The sequence below is a fragment of the Bombyx mandarina genome, chromosome A1 (assembly GCF_030267445.1).
Source record: "Bombyx mandarina strain Sakado chromosome A1, ASM3026744v2".
NCBI lineage: Eukaryota > Metazoa > Arthropoda > Insecta > Lepidoptera > Bombycidae > Bombyx > Bombyx mandarina.
This window is the reverse complement of record NC_143234.1, coordinates 5,767,276-5,789,716: the sequence shown is the minus strand read 5'-3', so window position 1 is coordinate 5,789,716 and position 22,441 is coordinate 5,767,276. Positions and strand designations below refer to the sequence as shown.

At 37.0% G+C, this 22,441-nt stretch overlaps 1 protein-coding gene across 27 annotated transcripts in view; it reads left to right on the top strand.

Moving 5' to 3' along the window:
* siz (Brefeldin-resistant Arf-GEF family protein schizo) overlaps positions 1-21,449 on the top strand; it is a 223,471-nt gene extending 202,022 nt beyond the window's left edge. For 18 of the 27 annotated variants that reach the window (XM_089739480.1, XM_089739471.1, XM_089739479.1 and 15 more), the window contains 13 exons: positions 1,511-1,661; positions 2,537-2,681; positions 4,847-5,029; positions 5,565-5,782; positions 6,735-6,915; positions 7,527-7,736; positions 8,440-8,577; positions 9,312-9,438; positions 10,036-10,239; positions 11,437-11,515; positions 12,709-12,839; positions 13,600-13,740; positions 14,896-21,449. In XM_089739480.1, the coding sequence (XP_089595606.1) occupies positions 1,511-1,661; positions 2,537-2,681; positions 4,847-5,029; positions 5,565-5,782; positions 6,735-6,915; positions 7,527-7,736; positions 8,440-8,577; positions 9,312-9,438; positions 10,036-10,239; positions 11,437-11,515; positions 12,709-12,839; positions 13,600-13,740; positions 14,896-14,999 (2,012 nt within the window). In that variant the 3' untranslated portion in view covers positions 15,000-21,449. The remainder of the gene's footprint in view (positions 1-1,510; positions 1,662-2,536; positions 2,682-4,846; positions 5,030-5,564; positions 5,783-6,734; positions 6,916-7,526; positions 7,737-8,439; positions 8,578-9,311; positions 9,439-10,035; positions 10,240-11,436; positions 11,516-12,708; positions 12,840-13,599; positions 13,741-14,895) is intronic. The other 9 variants (XM_089739481.1, XM_089739472.1, XM_089739493.1 and 6 more) reach the window with 1 other exon arrangement.
* The last annotated feature ends 992 nt before the right edge of the window (positions 21,450-22,441 follow it).

Below are 22,441 nucleotides of genomic sequence, written 5' to 3'. Positions count from 1 at the left end.
AGACATGATTTAAAAGTCCTAGTTTTCCAGTACAACGTCTGCCCCACCCTTCAAACTGGAACGCATTACTGCTTCACGGCAGAAATAGGCAGGACGGTGGTACCTACCCGTGCGGACTATTAAGGGCTGTCCCGATTTTCTAGCGCCTCGGGTATGTTCGCAGTGGCTGGTACGGATTGCTTTCATACGACCATACGCAAGCGATGGTACGCAGAGTACGGGCCAACTCCAACACGGTCTTGGCTATGATTGCCGACAGACTGGACTACCCCTATATCAGACATTGTTGTAATAAGCATCTATCTCTCGCTAATGTAACATAGTGATTAGTGACTGAGTTACTCAGTTAACATTATTTCATTATTTGTTGTATTAGTTCCTTTATTTTTATTTTATACTAGCTGACCCGGCAGACTTCGTAGTGCCTCAATCGATAAATAAAAGACCTAAACTTTTGTATAAAATAAACTTAAAACAAACAAAAGGAATCCGTCCGACGGGGGACACATCAAAGGAAAAACAAAATTGTTATTTGTATTTAATTCATAAATAATTCAAGACAAAAATTAGCCAAATCGGTCCAGTCGTTCTCGAGTTTTAGCGAGACTAACGAACAGCAATTCATTTTTATATATAAGTATATAGATTTTATATTAGTGGTTGACAATTTTAATAATTTTAATTCAATTTCATTTGATTTGATTTTTTTTTATGATATGGTCTACCTAATTATACCGTTTATGCAATGCAATCAAGGATCTCGGATTTCATGTTACGGTGTCTACGAGTTTCGGTAACCACTTGAAATCTGGCTATAAAATCTTTAGGTGCACGTTCAAGAGTTACCTTCTTGAACGCCTCTTAAGCTGAATTGAATATAATCAATGATCACTAAGTTAATTTCAATCTGGTTCAAGAAACGGCAATGGTAATTATCGCCAAATGCATCATACAATGCAATCATGCAAATACGTTCTTATATTTTGCTGGTACATCGGACGTATGAATACAAACACATAAATACTAAAGACATATAGACTTTTTGGCGGGAAAGCGAGGAGGGAAGTTGTGTGATTTGTTTTATTTTGTCTATTTAGTGTTTCTTCAGGTTTAAATTAGTGATAATGGTGGTTATTAACTGTTTAATATTTGTGAAAGTGCACAAATGTGGGAAAATGAAACAAAGTCGCTGGACGTAACTTCTCGGAATCCTCCAAAAAGTCCACTGAAAAAATCTCAGTAAATGACCACCATTTTACTAAGATTATGTTTCATCCCATAATTTATCATCTCATTTCATTTAATTTCAGCCCAGTTGCTTAATGTACCAAATTAATCATTTTCATTTCATTTCATTTCACTCCATATTATCATTTTTCATAAACTTAAGTATATAAATTAAAATAAGACATGACTTAAAGGTCTTAGTTACCAGGTCACAAAATCTCTTAAAAAAAAATAGATATATAATAAAAGTATGCGGTAATCCAACAAGTAATGTCCATTCCAGGCCCGATCTATGGAAATCTACTGTCGTCGGGTGGAAAACCCCTGTCGTCTCCCACCCCCCGGCAGCAACAACAACTGGCTGCGATACAAGCTGCGAACGCCAGGAGGATGCCTCCGGAAGTGCCCAAAAGAACGAGCAGCATAACTCTAAAGTAATTATTATAAAGTTTTCAATTGTTTTTATCCATTTAATTACCATGCACTTTTATTTAATTCAAGCCGCAAATACGGTCAATCAGTAAATACGGTCGTACGGTTTGAAATATCTTGAGTCACGTGAGTAAACCGGGATCGGAACTCGGTTAGTGGGACGATTGTTTTGATAAAGACGTACTTTAGCGAATATGTTTGTTGTATTGTAAACTATGCCACTTGCTATGATAATTACAGATGTGATTTGTGATTTGATTGTGTTGTCCAGGGCAGCACCGATCAATCTCATTTCATGGTTATCGTAAAATTCGACTGTGATATTTACCGGAGAATGAGCATCAGCATTCCGTTTTATAAGCTCTCACGGGTAACCAACATTATCCTGTATATTTTTACCATGCTTTTTGGTTCGAAGTGTGATACAATACTTAGCAACAGGCGGGCTGAGAGCTCGTTCACTCATAAAGAAAATAAAAAAGTAGTCGGCTTAGGTAAAGAATGGAAAAATCGGTATTTACATTGCAATATCTATAGGCTCTTCGCAGATGCTCGACGCTTAGCATCAGATGTTTTTATTCTATTTTATTTTTATTGCTTATATGGGTGGACGAGCTCACAGCCCACCCGGTGTTAAGTGGTTACTGGAGCCCATAGACATCTACAACATAAATGCGCCACCCACCTTGAGATATAAGTTCTAAGGTCTCAAGTATAGTTACAACGGCTGCCCCACCCTTCAAACCGAAACGCATTACTGCTTCACGACAGAAATAGGCAGGGTGGTGGTACCCACCCGCGCGGGCTCACAAGTGGTCCTACCATCAGTAAAAATGTGTCGGTGAATGGGAATTGATGGTAATACATTTGCTTCCAGCGCCGAGAGTCCGGTGTCGCTTAGACGTGCGGAATGCGGAGCGGTCGTCAGGGGAGGATCGATGTCTTCCGTGCAGTCCTCGTCTTCATCATCATCGCAGGAGCATCGCCATCACTACCACCAGCCCTACCAGCCCAGGCAGCCGGTTAGTAGATTGATTCCTTACTACTTCTGTTCAATTTGTAATAACACAACAGTACCTTACATCGTGACTTTTTGTTGGTGCATATAAAGACTGTATAATAAGATAAGCAATTAACGAAAATGGTAAATCTATACATATAAATGAAATTGGAGTGTCTGTTTGTAATATTGAAACAACCGCATATGAATATATATACGGTATATACACCAAAATAATGTTTTTTACAATTTTTGTCTGTCTGTCTGTTTGTTTGTTTGTTCCGGCTAATCTCTGAACCGAATGGACCGATGTTGACGAGACTTTCACTGATAGGTAGCTGGTGATATAAGGAGTAACTTAGGATTTTTTTAGACTAGCTTCGCCTCGCGGCGTCACTCCCGATACGACAATAACCGCGGGTAACATCGCGATACGCAGCTATCAATAATAAAATTAAACATTTCCGAAGCGAAGCGAAGCGGGTCACTAGTACTAAATAAAACGCACCTTTAATTTAGTACCTAGATCTAATCTGGGTTGCAATCTAATGGTATATGCATTCAGTAAACCCGTATTAATGTAGGTATAATAGCCGGCAAACTTCTTGAGCATTTGTTGACGTAGTGGGGGTAAGTTTGCGCATGGTACACTCACGTGCAAAAACATTATTTACTCTGCGTCATAATGCAATTAAATTATTAAAATCAACATATGTATTTATTTATATATTTATTAGAACATCAACAAAAAATATAGGTTAATAATTGTAATAATTTAATCTTGGGGTAAAATAGATATTCCTTCTATTAAGTCAAAACTAGAGCTGTTGCCAGGTCTTCGTTCAGTTGAAGCGAAGCTGGTATTTGTAATTTTTTTTTCGTTATCATAATCTTGACCATTATCATCATCACTGTTTTCATCACCCGAGTCGCCATCATCGTGATAAGTCGACATAGGGCTCATCGGTGTAGTTTACGACTCGGTCGGTTCGATCTTCGTTTTTGTCTATAATTAATTATTTTTTGAAGATATTCGATTCGTAGTAATCGAATGTTACTTTTTTCAATTACCAGCTTCCGATTATTTTCTGTTTTTTTTTTCCATCTGAAGCCTAGCTCTTTCATAATTCGTCGTAAACTGCATTCCGAGCCATTAAAATGTATATCTTCTTTAAAATTTTCGAAGCCTTTCTACGGTACGGAGTTTCGCTGCTTGTTATGTAGTTATTATGATTACATCTTTTTATTACAGATTGAACGAAACTATCCATTCCGGTAACTTTCTTCTTCCCTGATCTTTTCTTACCCGGAGTCCCCAACGACGATTAGCTTCGTTAATAATGCACCTAACAGTACTCACTGATGTTTTTGTTGCTTCCGAAGTCTGTTTTACTTTTTCCACATATTATATCATTCTTCCCCTGTATATTATATATTTCATATCATTCTTCCCCTGTTTTATAATGAAGCAATATACGTCGTACACAATTTTTCTACCCTTTCTTTTGAATACTACACCAGTTTGTCGCGGCATAGTGTATTTTTTATAAAAAATCAACAAACATTCAACAAATAGCAATGGCAACAAAGTCAACAAGCAATTATAACAAAATATAACTTAACGATTAATAACGATAGACTTTTTACTGTACGCAAGCGTACTTTTGGGAGCAAGCGGAACGAAGGCGCGGTGCGGGACGCAAGGTTCGACTGATCTACCAATAACGCGCTCGATACGATTTCCCCTGCCGTCGCGCCTCACCCTCACCACCAAAGTGATCTAAAATTCGGTTCTGCGCAGTCAAGGTCATTTGCTCACGATGTTTGCCGGTTACTATACATAGCTTTGGCTATTGAAAACAAAATTACAAATCTACTTATATATTTAAATGAATTGCTGTTCGTTAGTCTCGCTAAATTTCGAGAACGGTTGGACCGATTCGGCTAATTTTGGTCTCGAATTATTTGTGGAACTCCAGAGAAGGTTTAAAAGGTAAATAAATATGAAAATGCTCGGAATAAAATAAAATAACATTTTTGTTTTCCATTTGATTTCTCCCCCGTCTGACGGATTCCTTTTGTTTGTTTTAAGTTTATTTTATACAAAAGTTTAAGTCTTTTATTCATAAGGCTGCCGGGTCAGCTAGTTTAAAAATATAAAATTATAAATATTTGGCACGTGTATAGGAGACGCACGTGCACGTCCCAGAGTACCTCAACGCGCGTCCGGGCGTCGTGCTGGAAGGAGATCGGTACTCCGTCTGGAAGAGGCAGGACGCCGCTCCCTACTACGAAGCCCCCCCGCCCCCGATGGCAGCGCCCTGCTGCAGGCCACAGCATGAGCACCATCAGCATCAGCAACCGTTAAAGGCTAGTCAGTCATATACGTGTAAAAAAAACAATATGTTTTTTATTGAGTATTTTTTTATTGCTTAGATAAGCATTAGTTAAGTGGTTACCGGAGCCCATAGACATCTACAACGTATATGCGCCACCCAACTTGATATATAAGTTCTAAGGTCTCAAGTATAGTAACAACGGTTGCCCCACCCTTCAAACCGAAACGCGTTACTGCTTCACGGCAGAAATAGGCAGGGCGGTGGTACCTACCCGAGCGGACTCACAAGAGGTCCTACCACTAGTAATTACGCAAATTATAATTTTGCGGGTAGCTTTTAATTACACGATGTTATTCCTTCACCGTGGAAGTCAATTGTGAACATTCGTTTAGTACGTATTTCATTAGAAAAAATGGTACCCGCCTGAGATTTGAACCACCAGTGCATCGCTCAACACGAATGCACCGAACGTCTCATCCGTTAGGCCACGACGACTTCATAAAAGACTTCATTTTAGAGATAATTTTAAATTTATGTATTTATTGAAATACGTTCTCTTTGTCCAGGTGTCAGAAACTGTCCGGAAACGCCAGTACCGCGTCGGCCTTAACTTGTTCAACAAGAAACCAGAGCGCGGCATCGCTTACCTGATCTCCCGCGGCTTCCTCGAGAACTCGCCGCGGGGCGTGGCAAGGTTCCTCATCACCAGAAAGGGCCTGAGCAAGCAGATGATCGGAGAATACCTTGGGAACCTGCAGAATCCATTCAACATGGCAGTTCTGGAGTGAGTCTTCAATTTTAATACAACAACAATTTGAAGAACTCGTAAATCGATTGTTTATTTGCATGTTAAATTGAACTTTAATTACGTGGAACATTGAATTTGTTTTAAATTAAATGCTCGATCAAGAAATGGGATTTGACAACAAATTATTTTTTGACGTTATAACGTCTTAAAACTGGCTGCACGAAAAGGTGCCACGTTTCGCCTGAGCCTGAGTTGGCTTGCGATACATTTATCTCTCTTCACGCATGACTGACGTCAGTCAGCTAGCAGTTCGAATAGTTTTGTTACTGACGTTATCACGTAAAACTATCGTCCCTAAACCGACTTTACAGACAACCCATATTTTTTGCTTAATCAGATATATAAATAAATTAACAAATACAATAAAACAATTGAAGACATGAGTCGATGAAGGGATTCAGTATAATTTTTAAAATTTTCGAGTTTCTACATTGAATGAAAGTGTTATTGGCCTATAATCCATATTAGACCTTAAAATTCCGGGCTTAAAGACTATTTTCAGAAATTGCTTTTGTTGAAGGAGTTAGGTACGGAGAAAAAGTACAATTAACTAAAGTTTGTTGCCCGTTTTCTCCTAATTAACAAATTGTATCATATCCCCTTCATCCACTCATTTCTTCGATTAGAATTTACTATGTAATTTTTTAAAGTGAAACTTTTATTACATCGTCTCAAACTTTTTCGTCTATGTGTTGCATGTCGCGTGACGGTCGGCCGCGGAGTAGGGATAAAGTGAAAGGCGCTCGTCAGAGCAGCCAAGGCCAATGTGGCAGCGCCTATAGTTCGCAGCAGCTGACCGTGTAGTTTATAAACTATTACTCATTTGTGCCAGTGCTCCACGCTATTTTGTTTGTTTTTGTCAGTGTTTAAGTAAATGTTGTTTTTCAGAGTTTCATAAAACCACACAATTCTTTTTTTTTTGTTATAGATGCTTCGTAAACGAGCTAGACTTGTCGGGTATGGCGGTAGACGTGGCTCTGCGCCGGTACCAGGCTCACTTCCGGTTGCCGGGCGAGGCGCAGAAGATCGAGCGTCTGGTCGAAGCGTTCGCCAGAAGATACTGCATCTGCAACACAGATTTCGTTCAAAGGTTGCGGACTCAGGACACGGTACGTCCATTGATCTTACTTTATTGATGTAGCCTCAGGTGGCGCCATCTAGTTCAGATTTGAGTACAGAATTGTTTAGGAATAAATCCACTCCTGTAAGCAATATTTTTTCTTTGTCTTATATTACAAAATTTTTGTTCCACTTATTCACACTTCCACGTTCCATAATTACCAGTGGGCTGATGTGTTCGGAGTAATCTTATACTGATTTGTCTGGTTTCTGTAATTATACTATTACTAGCCGTACTCGCCCGCTTCGCTGGGCATTTAAAATTAATATTATTATTTATTGTCATTATTATTAGGGAGTCCAACACTCATATTAATATCGTAAATATTAGCCTATCCATTAAGTACATGTATTTTCTACACGGATACCAAGTTTCAAGTTATAACGGAACATCCGTAACTGTAGATTTATATATTAGTATAGATAATAATATAGATTATTATAAGTAAATAGAAAAAAATGATATTTCAAAATAATCTCTTAATCATTGTCACTTTAATGCATCTACTTGCGCTTAGTTACATACACATTTGAGTAATTATCATATCCCTAAATGAATCAGGAGGATGTTTATCGTTAATCAAACTTTGGTCACCTGCAGATATTCGTGTTGGCCTTCGCCATAATAATGCTGAACACGGATTTGCACACTCCGAACCTGAAGCCTGAAGCTCGCATGTCCTTGGAAGACTTCGTGAAGAACCTTCGCGGCATCGACGACTGCGGCGACATCGACAGGGACATGCTCGCCGGGATCTACGACAGAGTCAAGGCAAACGAGTTTAGACCCGGCAGCGATCACGTCACGCAGGCTAGTGCTTACAGTCAATAATGATTTCGGTTTTTTGGTAAAGAAATTTCCTATCAAATTATTTTAGTACAGCACCATCTATGCGTTTGATTTGGAACTAAAATTCAAAATTTACGATCTCATCACAATTGACATCACTGCATCTGTATCAGTTAGATACTTCTATTATTTTAATTTAAACTAGCTTCAAATGTTTCAATCGCTGATGTCTCAGGGGATAATGTTGTTCATTTTTTTTATTTTTTTATTATATTTTATGACCTGGTAACTAAGACTTTTTAGGTCAAGTTTATTTTAATTTATATTTTTATGAAAAATGATAATATGGAGTGAAATGAAATGAAGATGATTAATTTGAGACAATAATCAACTGAGACGAAATGAAATGAAATGAGATGAGATAATATGGGGTGAAATATCAATATCTCAGTAAAATGGTGATTATTTACTACTGAGACTTTTTCAGTGGGCTTTTTGGAGGATCCCGAGAAGCTACGTCCAGTGGCTTTGTATAACTTTCCCACATTTGTGCACTTTCACAGATATTAAACAGCTAATAAACCACCGTTATTACACATTTAAACCTGAAAAAACACTAAATAAACAAAATAAAACAAATCACACAACTTCACTCCTCGCGTTCCCGCCAAAAAGTCCTAATATTGTTCATACAGCAAACTCAAAACTACCCTTAAAATTTTAGGTGATGAAAGTGCAAGCGACGATAGTCGGCAAGAAGCCCCACCTCGCTCTGCCGCACCGTCGCCTCGTCTGCTACTGTAGGCTGTACGAGATACCTGACATACACAAGAAGGAGCGACCCGGAGTCCATCAGAGAGAAGTAAGAGTTCTCAGTCTCACCATACATACTTTACTGGTTACTATTTTACTGGTGGTAGGACCTCTTGTTTATTGGTAGGTCCTCTTGTGAGTCCGCACGGGTAGGTACCACCACCTCTGCCTATTTCTGTCGTCAAACAGTAATGCGTTTCGATTTGAAGGGTGGACCCTACCACAATTTTGTCTATTCAGCAATCCGTTCTCGCTCGAATGTTTTCACAGTCATTATATTATCATTACATTCACAGTCATTACACAGATAAGTATTTAACCTTATGTCTGAAAATGCTATGTCACGATGTCTATATGCTGTGGTGACCACTAAATCATATGGCCCTGGTGACCTCGTCCGCTTCTGTAGTCTAATAAAACAGAAACCCAATCATAGACTTGAGAAGAACAGTAAGGCATTGGAGACGTCGAAAATAAAATAGTGATAATAAAAAAAAAACGCGAGATTATTACCTTAAAATTAGTTTTAATTATACTCAATCCACCGAGCGGGTGATATTGCTCGGTAGACCGACGGTCCAAATGTTTTTTTTTTTCCTTTCTATTCTAGTAACCTCGAGGGATTGATCTAGATTCACCGAGCTAAATCTTGTTGTTCGGAACTTATATATATGAAAGCTTATTTTGAAAATGTCGTAAGCGAGATTCAGGCATCTGTCAAATATCTTGTGTTCTGTGATGGCTACCGCCACACTCAATTATATATACTTATTTTTGTATCAGGTGTTCCTTTTCAATGATCTACTCGTGATCACGAAAATCTTCAGCAAGAAGAAATCGTCGGTGACGTACACCTTCCGGCAGTCGTTCCCACTGTGCGGCATGGTGGTCAGCCTGTTCTCCGTGCCTCGTGAGTTAGATCACCACATACCTCACTCCAAAACATATAACAACACTAAAATTCACCATAATAAACACCACGACGAATCGTAAAATTGATTAAAAAAATAAAAATTTATACCTACCTACCTTCATATACCTATAAATAAAGTCAAACACCAATTATGGTTTCCGTTCATCTTGTTAAAGAGTTTTATACGGGTAATTAATGTTACACATGTCAACAGCTGTTTAAGACGATATTCAATAAAATTAATGACTAAGCTACCTCCACTTTCTACTGTTAATACGAGTGATTATTATCGCACAAAACATTACGACTCGAACAGCCGACCGAGGCGGAGCTCTCTGTTTTTAGCGTTGTACACTCGAGATGCAATAAATGGAATTCATTGGAAAACTGAGTCTTAATTACTGTCACTATGGAAGGCAATGATAATGATAAAGAGAATGACGTCAGCTTTTCTCCGTCATATACATTTGGGACATGCACCTCGTGCCTCAAGGGGTAGGGGGGGGGGGTGCTCATTCACATTGTGATCGCAATAAACAAATAACCATTTTATTTATTTATATATCGATTTGTCTAAGGTTTATCAACTTTCAGATTATCCGTTCGGCATACGTTTGTCTCGTCGAGTCGACAATCGTCGCTTGTCTACGTTCAACGCTCGCAACGAGCACGACCGTTGCAAGTTCGCGGAGGACCTTCGCGAGAGCATCGCCGAGATGGACGAGATGGAGGCGATGAGGATCGAGGGGGAACTCAACAGGGGGAAGGGAAGGAACACCGGAAACAACGCCAGGAACGGTAAGAGAGCTGTTCTAAGACATTTATTGGGTTAACAACTAAGAAAAAATGGATGGATTGCGTGAAAGACAATATGTGTAAGGGGGGAGTGAGCGAAGAAATGGTATATGATAGAGAAGTATGGAAAGAGAAAACATGTTGCGCCGACCCCAGGCGACTGGGAGAAGGGCAGGAGAATGATGATACACACTTGAAGTCGTCGTGGCCTAAAGGTTAAGACGCCCGGTGTACTAGTATCGAGGGATGTGACTGGGCCGATATTCGAATCCCGCAGGCAGGTTTTTTTATTATTATTTAGATCGGTGGATGAGCTCCAATTAAAGAGTATAATTTTCCAATTGTTCTAAGGAAATCTTCACGAATTACTTCAACGATGAAAGAATAGCATTTTGTAATCAAAATGAAACCCGCGAAAATTGTAGCATACGTAATTGCTAAACAACTGAGCCGTAAACGTCAAGTTATATTGCCAATGGTAACTTAGTAGTTAACGGAGCCCATAGGCATCAACAATGTAAATTCAGTCATCTTGAGACATGAGTTCTAAATTTCAATTTTATAACACAATGGCTGCCCGCCCCACTCTTTGAACCGAAACACATTACTGCTTCACGGCAGAAATAGACAGAGTGCTGGTAAAGCAACCCTAAATAAAAAAAGTGTGTTGTAGGACTGTACTAAAATTTTCTTTAGCTCCATCTATATGTATGCATATGTTTATATGTGTATAACATATGCATGTATACTACATTATGGGCTATTGTGGGTTTTCATTGATGAATTAGGATATTTTAATGAGAAATAAAATATGCGCGCGCACTCTTGCACCTACAGTGTAATATAGTCAATAGGTCAACTGTGTCTCAGATATACGAAAGGCAACTGGCTAGGACAGAAAGAGAGAAAGAAAATATGTGCTTGCACCTCTCTCTTACCCCTATAGTAATATACGAAACGTAACTCTCTCACTCTTTCGATCTTCACTAACTTATATCTCCGTCTCAACTTCTGTTCGCCTCGCCCGATCACACTTTTCGTAACGTTCTCGTCACGCATTCACCGGCTTACTCCCCAAGTCAAGCGTACGTAAAGAAGTTTTACTTCAATAAAATAAAACAATTCACATAACTACGCTTCTCGAGTTCCCGCCAAAAAGTTCGTTATCCTAAGTTTTTTTTGTTTTTATGTTCGTCACAGTGATGGAGAACCGAGACAGTGGCGTGGCTGATGTTGAAATAGATCACCAGCAGTGCGTCGACCACGTCCACATGCACGGGTATGTTTTTTTTGTTTTCTTAGGACTGAAGGATTACTGGAGACCCGGAAGCCTTTCCAGTTACACTAGGACAGGTAGGCGAGCAAAGACTCAGCCAGAAGGGGTGGGATTTGCTAACAGCTGCCCGAGCGCCTTTGAAGGAGATTTAATAACTCCAGAGTCGCTGCTTCGCGAATGGATCTACTATCGGATTGGTATCGCGACCCGCTGAGAAGATCCGGCGAGAAGTTCAGCGGGCTGATGCGTGGGTTAGGTTGCACGGTTACCGGGTTTTTAGGCCTGCTTTTAGTGGTAGAGCTACGGGTATGTCTAATAACAAGAAACGAATAGAGTCGCTATGTTTAGTTTCGTTAAATTATTTTTTGTTTTCTCTTAGGTATGCCCTTTTTGTTTAAATAATTAGTTTCATATATTACGTGACTAATGCGCAGTTTATTGTGGAGATATTTATTGTGGGGTGTTTTTCAGGATATTATCAAAATAACCCTTCCGCTCATATCTGTTCATAAAATATTTATAACTACATGCACCCTACGCTTTTTTTACAATAAAATAATTTTTTCTCACACTATTTTTAATTCAAATTTATTAAAACTAATTTTCTTTTTTTTAGTTGAATTTTCTATAAAAGCGTATCTTGTTAGTTTTTTTTAAACTATTATTTATTCCCTAATTTGCATAGCACAAGTCGAGTTTAGAATCTTATAGAAGAAGAAGTTTTAAAGCTGGATACATTTTAGATTATTTGAGTCGACTATTATCAAAGCCGGCAATCTGACTTTTGGACAATGATTGGTAAATCAGAAAAACGAATTATTGACTTTGTATTCCATTGGCAGTCACAAAACTCTTCGGAACGACATCTTAGATAAATAGCAGGTTAACTATTAACCTTTATTTAATGCAGGTTTTGAACCGTATTCTTTGAAGGAGACGATTATATTCAAATCAATCTGTATTGACATATCAATAAAAAACTTTTGTCCGAATGCACAGATTGCCACCTTTGATAATAGACGACTCATTTGTAATAATTCAAATAATTCAAAATTATTTCAAAATATGCCAGATTCATTCATAATTTACTCGCGCTGACAGCCACCGGGCATTGTATGTAAAAGTATAATATCATGATCAGCGCCATCTAGTATACAGACTAGGAAGTGATGTGCATTGTCTTTGGTTGTTTCCAGCGTGGTGGTTCCTCCTCCGCCCTCGTGTCCGGCACCAGCGGCCCCCTCCAGGCTCTCCTCGAACCCACCGCCCACCAGCATCATCAAACGGAACGTGCTCAGCAACTCTCTAGTCGATATCAATGACCCGGGTAAGTATATAGACCCATATGTCCTTTGAACTTCCACCTCATATCAGAACAATCAGACTGTTATTTGAGACATCAGAACGTGAATGTTGCCTCAAATTGAAATATGAAGTCGAAATCGAATCGAAGTCGAAGTCAAAATTTTGAAGTCGTCGTGGCCTAAAGGATAAGACGTCCGGTGCATTCTAGCGGTCTAGCGATGCACCGGCCTTCGAATCCCGCTGGCGGGTACCAATTTTTCTAATGAAGGGCAGGGCAGCCGTTGTAACTATACTGAGACCTTAGAACCCATATCTCAAGGTGGGTGGCGCGTTTACGTTGTAGATGTTTATGCGCTCCAGAAACCACCTAACACCAGGTGGGCTGTGAGCTCGTCCAATCATGTAAGCAATGTCCATGCACCGCTGATTTCCTTAGTCTATTTTTCTTCATCCACCAACACACATAATAAGTGCACTCAAATTATCAGTAAATTCATATTAGTATTTAGTTCTATAAAGTCTTCTCAGAGGAAACTTTGTTAATAACAGAGACAGTACGTTTCTTTTACGTGAACGGTAGATAGCGGCTTTTTTCTGCCCTCGGCTTTGCTGACGTCCATGAGTGACGGTAACCACTCACCATCAGGTGGGCCGTATGTTCATCTGCCTACAAGGGCAATTTAAAAAAAAGGCCAATTTACTGGAATGGTAGGTAAGTTTGCATAGTAAATAGAATTGAAATCCCGCCCCATATTCCAATGTATTAGTTTGCTTAATTGCAGTGGCTCTTGCAGCGGAGCGACTCCAGCGGCGCGGGTCGGTGGGGTCCCTGGACAGCGGCATGTCCGTCTCCTTCCAGCAGGGAAGCAGGAACGCATTACACGCCACTTCACCGAGACATCCCACGGAACAACGGTCGCCGGGTAAGGAATAATTCTTAGAAGCGTTATTTTAAATTTAATGTCTTTGGTATTGCCAATGTCCATGAGTTACGGTTATCGCAGAGACGGTCGATGAAGTAATTAGATTTAGCTTACAGATTTACGACCGGCACATTTAGATATCTATCAGTTTGGTTTGCGTCATTTTGTTGAAAGTAATCGCGCGTCACCTGACGTATGTGCTTGGTGCTATAATACCTTCAAATCCTTCCATTCCTTCCATAAAGTGTCGTCATCAATGATGAATACTGAAGTCGTTTGGTCTTAAGAACGCGCAAGATGAAATCGTAATTAAAGTATTGATATCATCTATATGGCGCATCCGGATACGGCAAACGAAACGAAAGCGCGCCATCTAGTGGGTGGAAGCCGCAACTACTAGACGAACGTCGGCTCACTTCGGGTGGCGTGCTTCGGCAGAGTCGAGATGTCATCGCTCGAGTGAAATCGAGACGCATTCTTTGCCTGACAAGGGCCTTGAAACTGCGATACTTTAAGACAAATATTTTTTTGTATAGAAACTAGCGACGTCTTGTAGCGGATGCCCCTAAACTTATATGTTGTTAAAAATAAGGCATTTAATTATTGTATAACTAAACATAGCAAATAAATAATAAATAAATCATACAAGTCTTTATTTGCTATAGACAAATTGACTGAATTTTATCATTTTGTGGTTTCTGAAAATTTACAAAATCCTTTATTAAAAATAAAATGTAGGACAGGTAATATGTTACTGCCATCTACAGGAGCAATGAGAAACTAATCGAAGCGAAGCCATCTATTGGCCGACGCCCGTAAACATTTTTGTTGAGTGCTCGAGTTTCTTATCTATAACTAATTTATGTGCATTATCTATGTGCCTGACTTAGGAAGAGTGGAGACTTCTCGGAACTGTCATTGTTTCGTGTTACGCAAGCTCTTTGTACGATTAACCACCGTCCGCTCACAATGTCACAAAAATTATGAAGATATCTGCCCATTCTGCGACATATATAAGACTCGATGCCTCTAACTTTCTTATTAGCATAGCAAATGAATATTTTTTCAGTTTACATTATGTATTTTTGTCAGAGTAGCACATTTAATCGTCCTGTATCTTTCGTGCTTGTTACAAACTCGTTTATTCCCTTCCAGGTCGTTTGTTCGGCGGCATATTCCCGGGACGTATTCGTAAGCTCAGCGCCTCCGGGATCCCGGACGCGAAGCACGGGCAGGTCGGGAAGAGCACCGAAGTTTGAAGTGCAACGAAAACATAATAATTACAGTAACGAACGAATCCATTCGATTCGGAGCAATCTTCTGCGAATGTCCTCTCGTAATAATTTGGAAATATTGCATTTTTTTAGGCTTACAGTTCAGAGACAGATTTTATTATAATTTTTTCATGATTATGCATATTTAATAGCACGCGCTCGATAATATTTCGTCATTCTCGTGTTCGGCTACAAACGTCGAATACCCCGATACGTTTAGTGCCATCTTGTGTTTTTGTTTTTTTTATTTTCGGAACTACATTGCTGCTTTTGTTTTGAAAAAATAGGCAATGTATCGTTAAATGCTGTAGACGGTTCTTAATGGCAACCTTTAATTCAAAAAGAATTGCTTGCATTATTAAAATTCGATAAAATATAATCGTTGTCGATAAAGTCAACGTCAAGAAACATTTATCGATTAAGTCGATTTTCTGTGTCGAAAATCGGTTGGCAAGTATTGCTAAAATTCATTAGCTTACTTTAAAAGCAATCGGTTTAAGGCAATATTAATACAGAAAAGAATTTGATGAATGATTATTTCATGCGCTATAAGGTGCCAACATCTTTTTCTGTACAAATTAAAAATATATAACCGTCTTCGTAGCGGGGTTAAATTTTTTAAATTTTTGATTATCGCAATCCAAAATCGATACTATATCGATTTGAGATGTTCTCATTAGTGTTGACTATGATCTAGATATCGATAAAAAAAAGTCGATACAAGAGTGTACGAATTCGGAATTTGAGGCTCGAAGCGTTTACGTTGAGACGTAAATAAATCGAAATATGGGTCCACGTTTACTGACGATAGTGTTTTGACACGTGTCAGTTAGAAATAAATTGTCAATAATTCGAAAGTGATCGTTATAATTTTTGCATATTCGAAAGTTTACTGACACCGCACACTGCGAGTCTCCACAATACAATAGAGACATCTACCTCATTTGTGATCTTAGCTATTTGCATTGACATGTCAACAGCCTTGACAATCCATTACAACAAAAATATACCATTAACAAAATATATAACATGAATCATTATTAATGAACACTTTCTTCGTTTTGGAAGCTGGCAATACTTACTAATTACTAACTTGAAGAATTATTGATAATTTATCTTATTAACTAGATAGACGTAATAGTGCCGTCGTTGTGTATTTAAATAATACCAAGCAGAGTCGAAGTAAAGAAATAGCTGAAACGTACGTTACCACAAACTAATTTAATATTTTGGTGAGCTTTCGTGAGTCTCGCTCATGATTTAGTAGATTTAGTACACTTTTAAGGTTTAATCTGTTCGGTTTCTTATTTATTCAGATTTATAATTGTAATGTTTAGTAGAGTCGATTCATTTCTTTAGAATAATTGTACATACGTTTGGATTAGAAAACAAAATAATAATAATGCAATAGTAACTCGAGCACAGGATACATCTAAAGCAATACATAGATTACACTTGTTAAATTATAAATTTATATCGATATAAAAACTTGAAAAAAAAAACGAATTTATTCATAATTGTTGAAGATTTTTAATAGATTTAGATTTTGATGAAAAGTTGAATAACTTAGAGTTCTTAAAAAAATTGTACTTAATATGTTTCTCGAGTTGTCTCGATAATTTTCATCGATAATCGCTCGATCTTTAAAACGGAATCACTGAAGTTATCGATTAAGATTATCTCGATAACTGAATTCTATCTAATCTCCCATCCCTGTTTGTTGTAAACGAATTCTTCCAAAATTATGTACGATTTTCTTCACACGACTGTACAAAAAGGCTGCTTTTGACTTTTCGACTTTCAACTTACGTTCTATTTTCTTTTGAAGTGTACCCGGTAGCGATATGTACTTATAAGAATATGATCGATCTTGTGAAACAGTCTTATATTAGTACTTACAACACCACTATCGAGAAAAACTATTATTATCCAAAAAAAAAGCGGGATTTGTTGCTTGACATGAGCATTTACACTCAATGTAGGATTTTTATACTTTCATTCGCCGAACTTCACTATCTTTTGACGTCATAAGATAGCAAACCGGTTTGCCCAGATTCGTATAGAAGTGACCGTTAAGCTAAAATGGCTTGTCATAGACGTCACGTGCGTCGAAAAAAGCTTTAGTGAAAGCGAAATATTAAACTAAAAGCAAGCAACTGTCTACTGATAATTTATCTATTAATTCCATTAAGGCTTACCAACAGAAGTTACAGTAGAACAAAAATTAAAATTATTCAATTTTAGAACACATGTTTAATGTAACACTTATAATACAGAGCCTTATCTTACATTAAATAATACGAACTAATAAAAGAAAAAGAAAACAATAACAAAAATACCTAATTTTAAAAAGTATTTTAAAATTCATAAATGATTTTCGTAATACTATTAATAATACCCCTTTGTGTTTAACAGACGAAAGACTTTAAAAGCTTAAGGAAGACTTAATTTTAAGCTGCGACTTCGAAAAATGTCGTCCTTGGTGAGATTCAGCTGAGCATCTTTCAAGACTTCAGTTTTTATAGGATTTAATAATACAGTACGATATTTTCTGTTGCAAGATCGATCATAACATCATTTAAGTAACGTTAACTAGGAAACTGTTGACTTTGTACGCGTTACTTAGACTTGTTATATCTACTGTTTGATAACAGTTAGTTAATAGCCGCGTTTGTTGAATAATATTAAAATACGTATAACATATATAGTGACGTCATAAATTTCTCTAAGCTAAAACTGTTCATTTTTTTAAATCTGAACTTATTTCTTTTTCGTACGATTTTTAGTATGTATTAAATATATTTACGTATCCTTTATAACAGTTTTTGTTTGATTGGCGATAAAGCAAAAGCTTAAGTTTATTATTACAGTATTTTATGACAGGTTTTGTTAAATTAATAAAATCAATGCACGTTTGTCAGGTAAATAAATATTTACAGAAGAAGCGTGATTGTAAAGCTGGTTCGATTGCCTGTGTGTTACGCATGCATTTCCTAGTGAAAAGATGTGAACGAATACTCGAATAGATCACAGTTAATTTTAAAATTCAACCAACTCTCAACTCTAGAATTTTCTAGGGATATCTCCTCCAATTTTAAATATAAGTCATAAGTTTTTTCATTCGAGTATTTTTCCTCGCTGCCTTAATGCGATTGATACTGCGGACTCCACAAACGTAATCGAATGGGAATATGCATGTATTTTTTTTATATTTTTTTAAACGATTCTACTAGTTATTACTTTACTAAAAATAAATATAACACATCCGTAATACAAACAATTAGGCAATTTAAAAAAAATTAAAATCACTATCATTGTGGGGCGATTTAAACACGGCCATTTTGACACGCTTTTTTTGTGACGTCATATTACATTAAAACCGGTTTCAGTCATTCTGTTGAGTCTTTCTACACAAGAATGTAATAATTTAACACTGAGAACTTATTATTTATTAACTTAACATGAAACGAATGATACACATAATCACTAGAAACTATACAAACAAGTTGTTGACAGTGTAGTTTGACGTCACATTTTGTTCCACCAATAGCGTTGCATTTTAGATTTTGGCGAGGGAATTTGAAAAAAGCCAATTTTTTATGATTAAATTTCACCATTAAATTATGATAAATTTTTAAAAATAATTGGATAGGTATGTTTTTTTAGCATTTTGATTGCTTAAAAATAAAAATATTTTTTCCATTTTGGAGTCACGTGCATATTTCATTCCTATTATTGCATCAATGGAGCCTTCGACGAGCATTAACTAATTCAGTGACAAAGAGCCAATTCGCTTTTACAGATTTAGTGAGAATCTCCCTAATCATAATGACGTAACATTCTTTGGGATTTTCAGGATTAAATGTGTGCGTGTATGGGTTATCACATGAAGTGTTCTGATAAACGCGGTAGTTCAGAAAAACTATCGCTAAATTTGTCATGCGCGACGAAATTAATGGAATTGATAAATGTGTTTTTTGTTCGTTCGAATTTGAACTTTATTGCTAAGTTTAGAGAAAAACTGTCTAATGCGGTTCTTTGAGTCTTATAGCGAGACTTAAAATAATAGCTAGATATATTGAAATTGAAATTGAATCATTGTATTTGTATGGCTGAGGTATACAGCATCTGGAAACACGTCAGAATCTCTTTAAATGCTTATTTCCTTATTAAAGTTTATTCCTGTATAGAATAGTGAAAGTATTTACTTTTTTAAATGATTTTTCGAATGTGTGGTTCATTGAAATTGAATTGAAAAGCTATTTGGTTAAAGCGACATTTCGCTTATTACTCTACATTTATCTTTGTAATTAAAGGTTCTTTTTATTTGATATTAGTATCAACAATTCGATGTTTTTAATTGAAGTTTAATTATGTTTACCCCATTCGAATAGCCGAAGAAGTTTTTTGTCTTGATGTTTTTTCCAAATTTTCAACTTTAAATGGCTCGACTGTAAAGTTGCAAAAATGTTGCTTAAACCAATTAGCCTTTCACGCCTCGATATAATGATAGGGTTGTCATCGTTTGGTCGATACCTAAATGCGTCCATACAAAAAGTAACCATGTTGTAAAAGAATAATTCGAAGAGTTCTTTCTTTTCAATTGTCTTTATTTAAGACGTTCCCTAGTTTAATGAGGATTTATATTCTGTATAATGAAAATCGTATCGAGTTTAAACTTAATAAATAAAAAGATATTTCTTAGATATTTTTTTTAAATAAGATTATATCGTGTGGAAATATTTGCTTTTTGTAAATTTCGCTTAGAGCCAAAGATGTAATATTTTCTGTGTTCAGCGCCTTTCAAAAGAATTGTCGAATTAAATACGATTCTCGGCGAATACCATTGTATTCCAATTTAATTCTTCGATTAAATACAAAAGTCTTAAAAACGATGAAAGAGTTTTGTTTTGTAGAAAATTGCTTCTTACATCTTTAATTTTAAGATACTTATTTCTATGATTCACTTCTCACTTAATCTTTTTTGCATAATATGAACATTATGTGTCAAAATACGTAATTATTTTTAAGCTATTGCATAGTTTTTATCGCGGATTTTGAGCGCGGCGACTGAATCAAGAAATTCCGTAACGAAAATAAAACCTAACACCCCTCCACTCCGCCTATCATGTAGCTCGCGTTCAACACATTCGCACGTTGCGCTTGTGTAGTGTTTCTGAATAAGCGCGCGGCGTGACGTCGCACTGCATCATGAAAAGTCTGACCATCTCTCTGTCGCGCGCTCTAATTTATGAATGTGAAGGAGACACTTAATGTTTTGCTTTCGTTAATGATTAGAAATATAGCGTGATCTTATTTTATTATTGTTTTAATATTCAATTATTATTGTCTAATTATAATTGCATAAGTTGATAAAAAATGCTATGCAATAGCTTTACCGCGGCAATCTCTGAGAGCCACGCGTGTTTTTTTTTATATTTATTTTCATGAATAGTAAAATGTTTGCGTAATTTTGTATTCTTCCCTACTTAAATGCTATATAAATCTACTTAGTAATAATTGCTTAATTAAAAAAAGAATTGTAATAAAAATATTTTCAATGCATAATGTTCATAAATTAATTTAATAATTAAATCTACTATCTTTAGTTATAAGTTTTTTTTTTCTGTAACATAAACACTAACTTGTATCTCCCTGTATGTATATTAAAGATTCTAATATATATCCTTTAGTTCGTAAATTGTTGAATAAAATTTAGAAATAAGTAACGAACGCGTAACATTCGCGTATTTCTTCGGCGTGTCCACTCATTAAAGCTTAACTGTATGCACAGGAAAACTGTAGACATCAAGTTTATAAACGAAATTAATTGATAGACACAAAACTTTGTAGACGGATGTCTTTTATTAAAAATTACAACTTTGATTATTGAATAACAGAGTAGGTGTTTCTGTTAATAAGTTTTGAATAATACTTTTTTTTTTGTTAAATTGTTTAGAAGTAATGAATTTGCGCATTTGGGTTTTAGAGATCTATTGTATGTTTTGGATTGACAGTAGCTATAACAATAACTTTCCATTTTTTCCGGAGATGGTGATTTATGTTTGGCATATTACATGTGCAAACTGTTATTTAAATATGTTATCTTTAAATATTTCACGTACACATAATTTCGGTATTTAGTAAATAGTGAAGATGCCTTCACTATTGTCCGCAAGTGTACATACACATTGTACACTTGTGAACATGAATAAAAATGTGTTGACGTATATTTGTTTCCGTCAAATTTCAAATGCACACAAAGGTTTACAAGATGCATACAGCTGAGTTTTGCTGAGTAGCCTCGCCTCACAATGTATCTATAATATTGTTGAGAGTTGCTACAACTAAGTCACTTACAATAGTTCTATTTAAAAAAAATACAATGGAAAACGTATTTATTTATTAAATATGAATTAACATTAATGAGGGAAATGTTGTTTTATTTCGTACCTTATTTTAGTTTGAGCCTCTCACCTGTGACCCGTAAACCGTTGACACTAATAAACACATATTGAATTCAGGGTGATGTATCGCCTTAACTTAAAACGAAACATTTGATGTACATATGTGTATAATCCTTAAAAAGAATAATAAAGAATTTACCCAAAAAGTATGACATACATCAAATAATATGAGATATCGTCTTAATCTTAAACAATTATTATCTCATTTTACTGTATGCAGCGGTTTGGTTCTGCCCCTGGCATTGCTGACTGATGGTAACCGCTCACCGTCAGGTGGGCTATATGCTCGTCTGCCTGGAAAGGCAATAAATAAAAGCATAGACGGGCGAGTTCGGTCACGGCGCAACGTGAATTTCACCACCATTGAGGTTTATGCCCGTATAAAACATTGCTCTCTATCAAATCAAAATGCACTACTGCGTCGCGGTAGAAATGTACGATGGTACGAAACCGCATTCAGTCATGCCGATTTCCAAAACAATAATTATGAGTCACCTTCGACAGAGGAATGACATTCTGTCTTCTGTCTGTTCTTATAAAAATAGTCCGGGACCAAGCCGCGTTCCTACTGACTCTACCATGAGATCCAATAACCTTTGCATTAGACGCCTTCAGCTCTAACACTAGGAGCAGGCCTAGGGACGAGTTTGTCGAACTCGACAAAGAGGTCGATGTGCAAACTAACCTATGCATCAGCACGCTGGGTTTCTCGCCGGATCTTCTCAGCGCGTCGTGATTCCGATCCGGTAGTAGGTTCATTCGCGAAGCAATTGCTCTTGAGTTATGAGGTCTCCTTCGGAGGCGCTCGGTCAGCTGTTGGCAAATCCTACCCCTCCTGGCTGGACCTTTGCTCGTCCACTGGAAAGGCCTCCGGGGCACCAGTAATCCCTCAATCATAAAAAAAAACTGACTCTACCCCACGATTTGCAAGTGCTCTACAAAATTTACATACGCATCGTA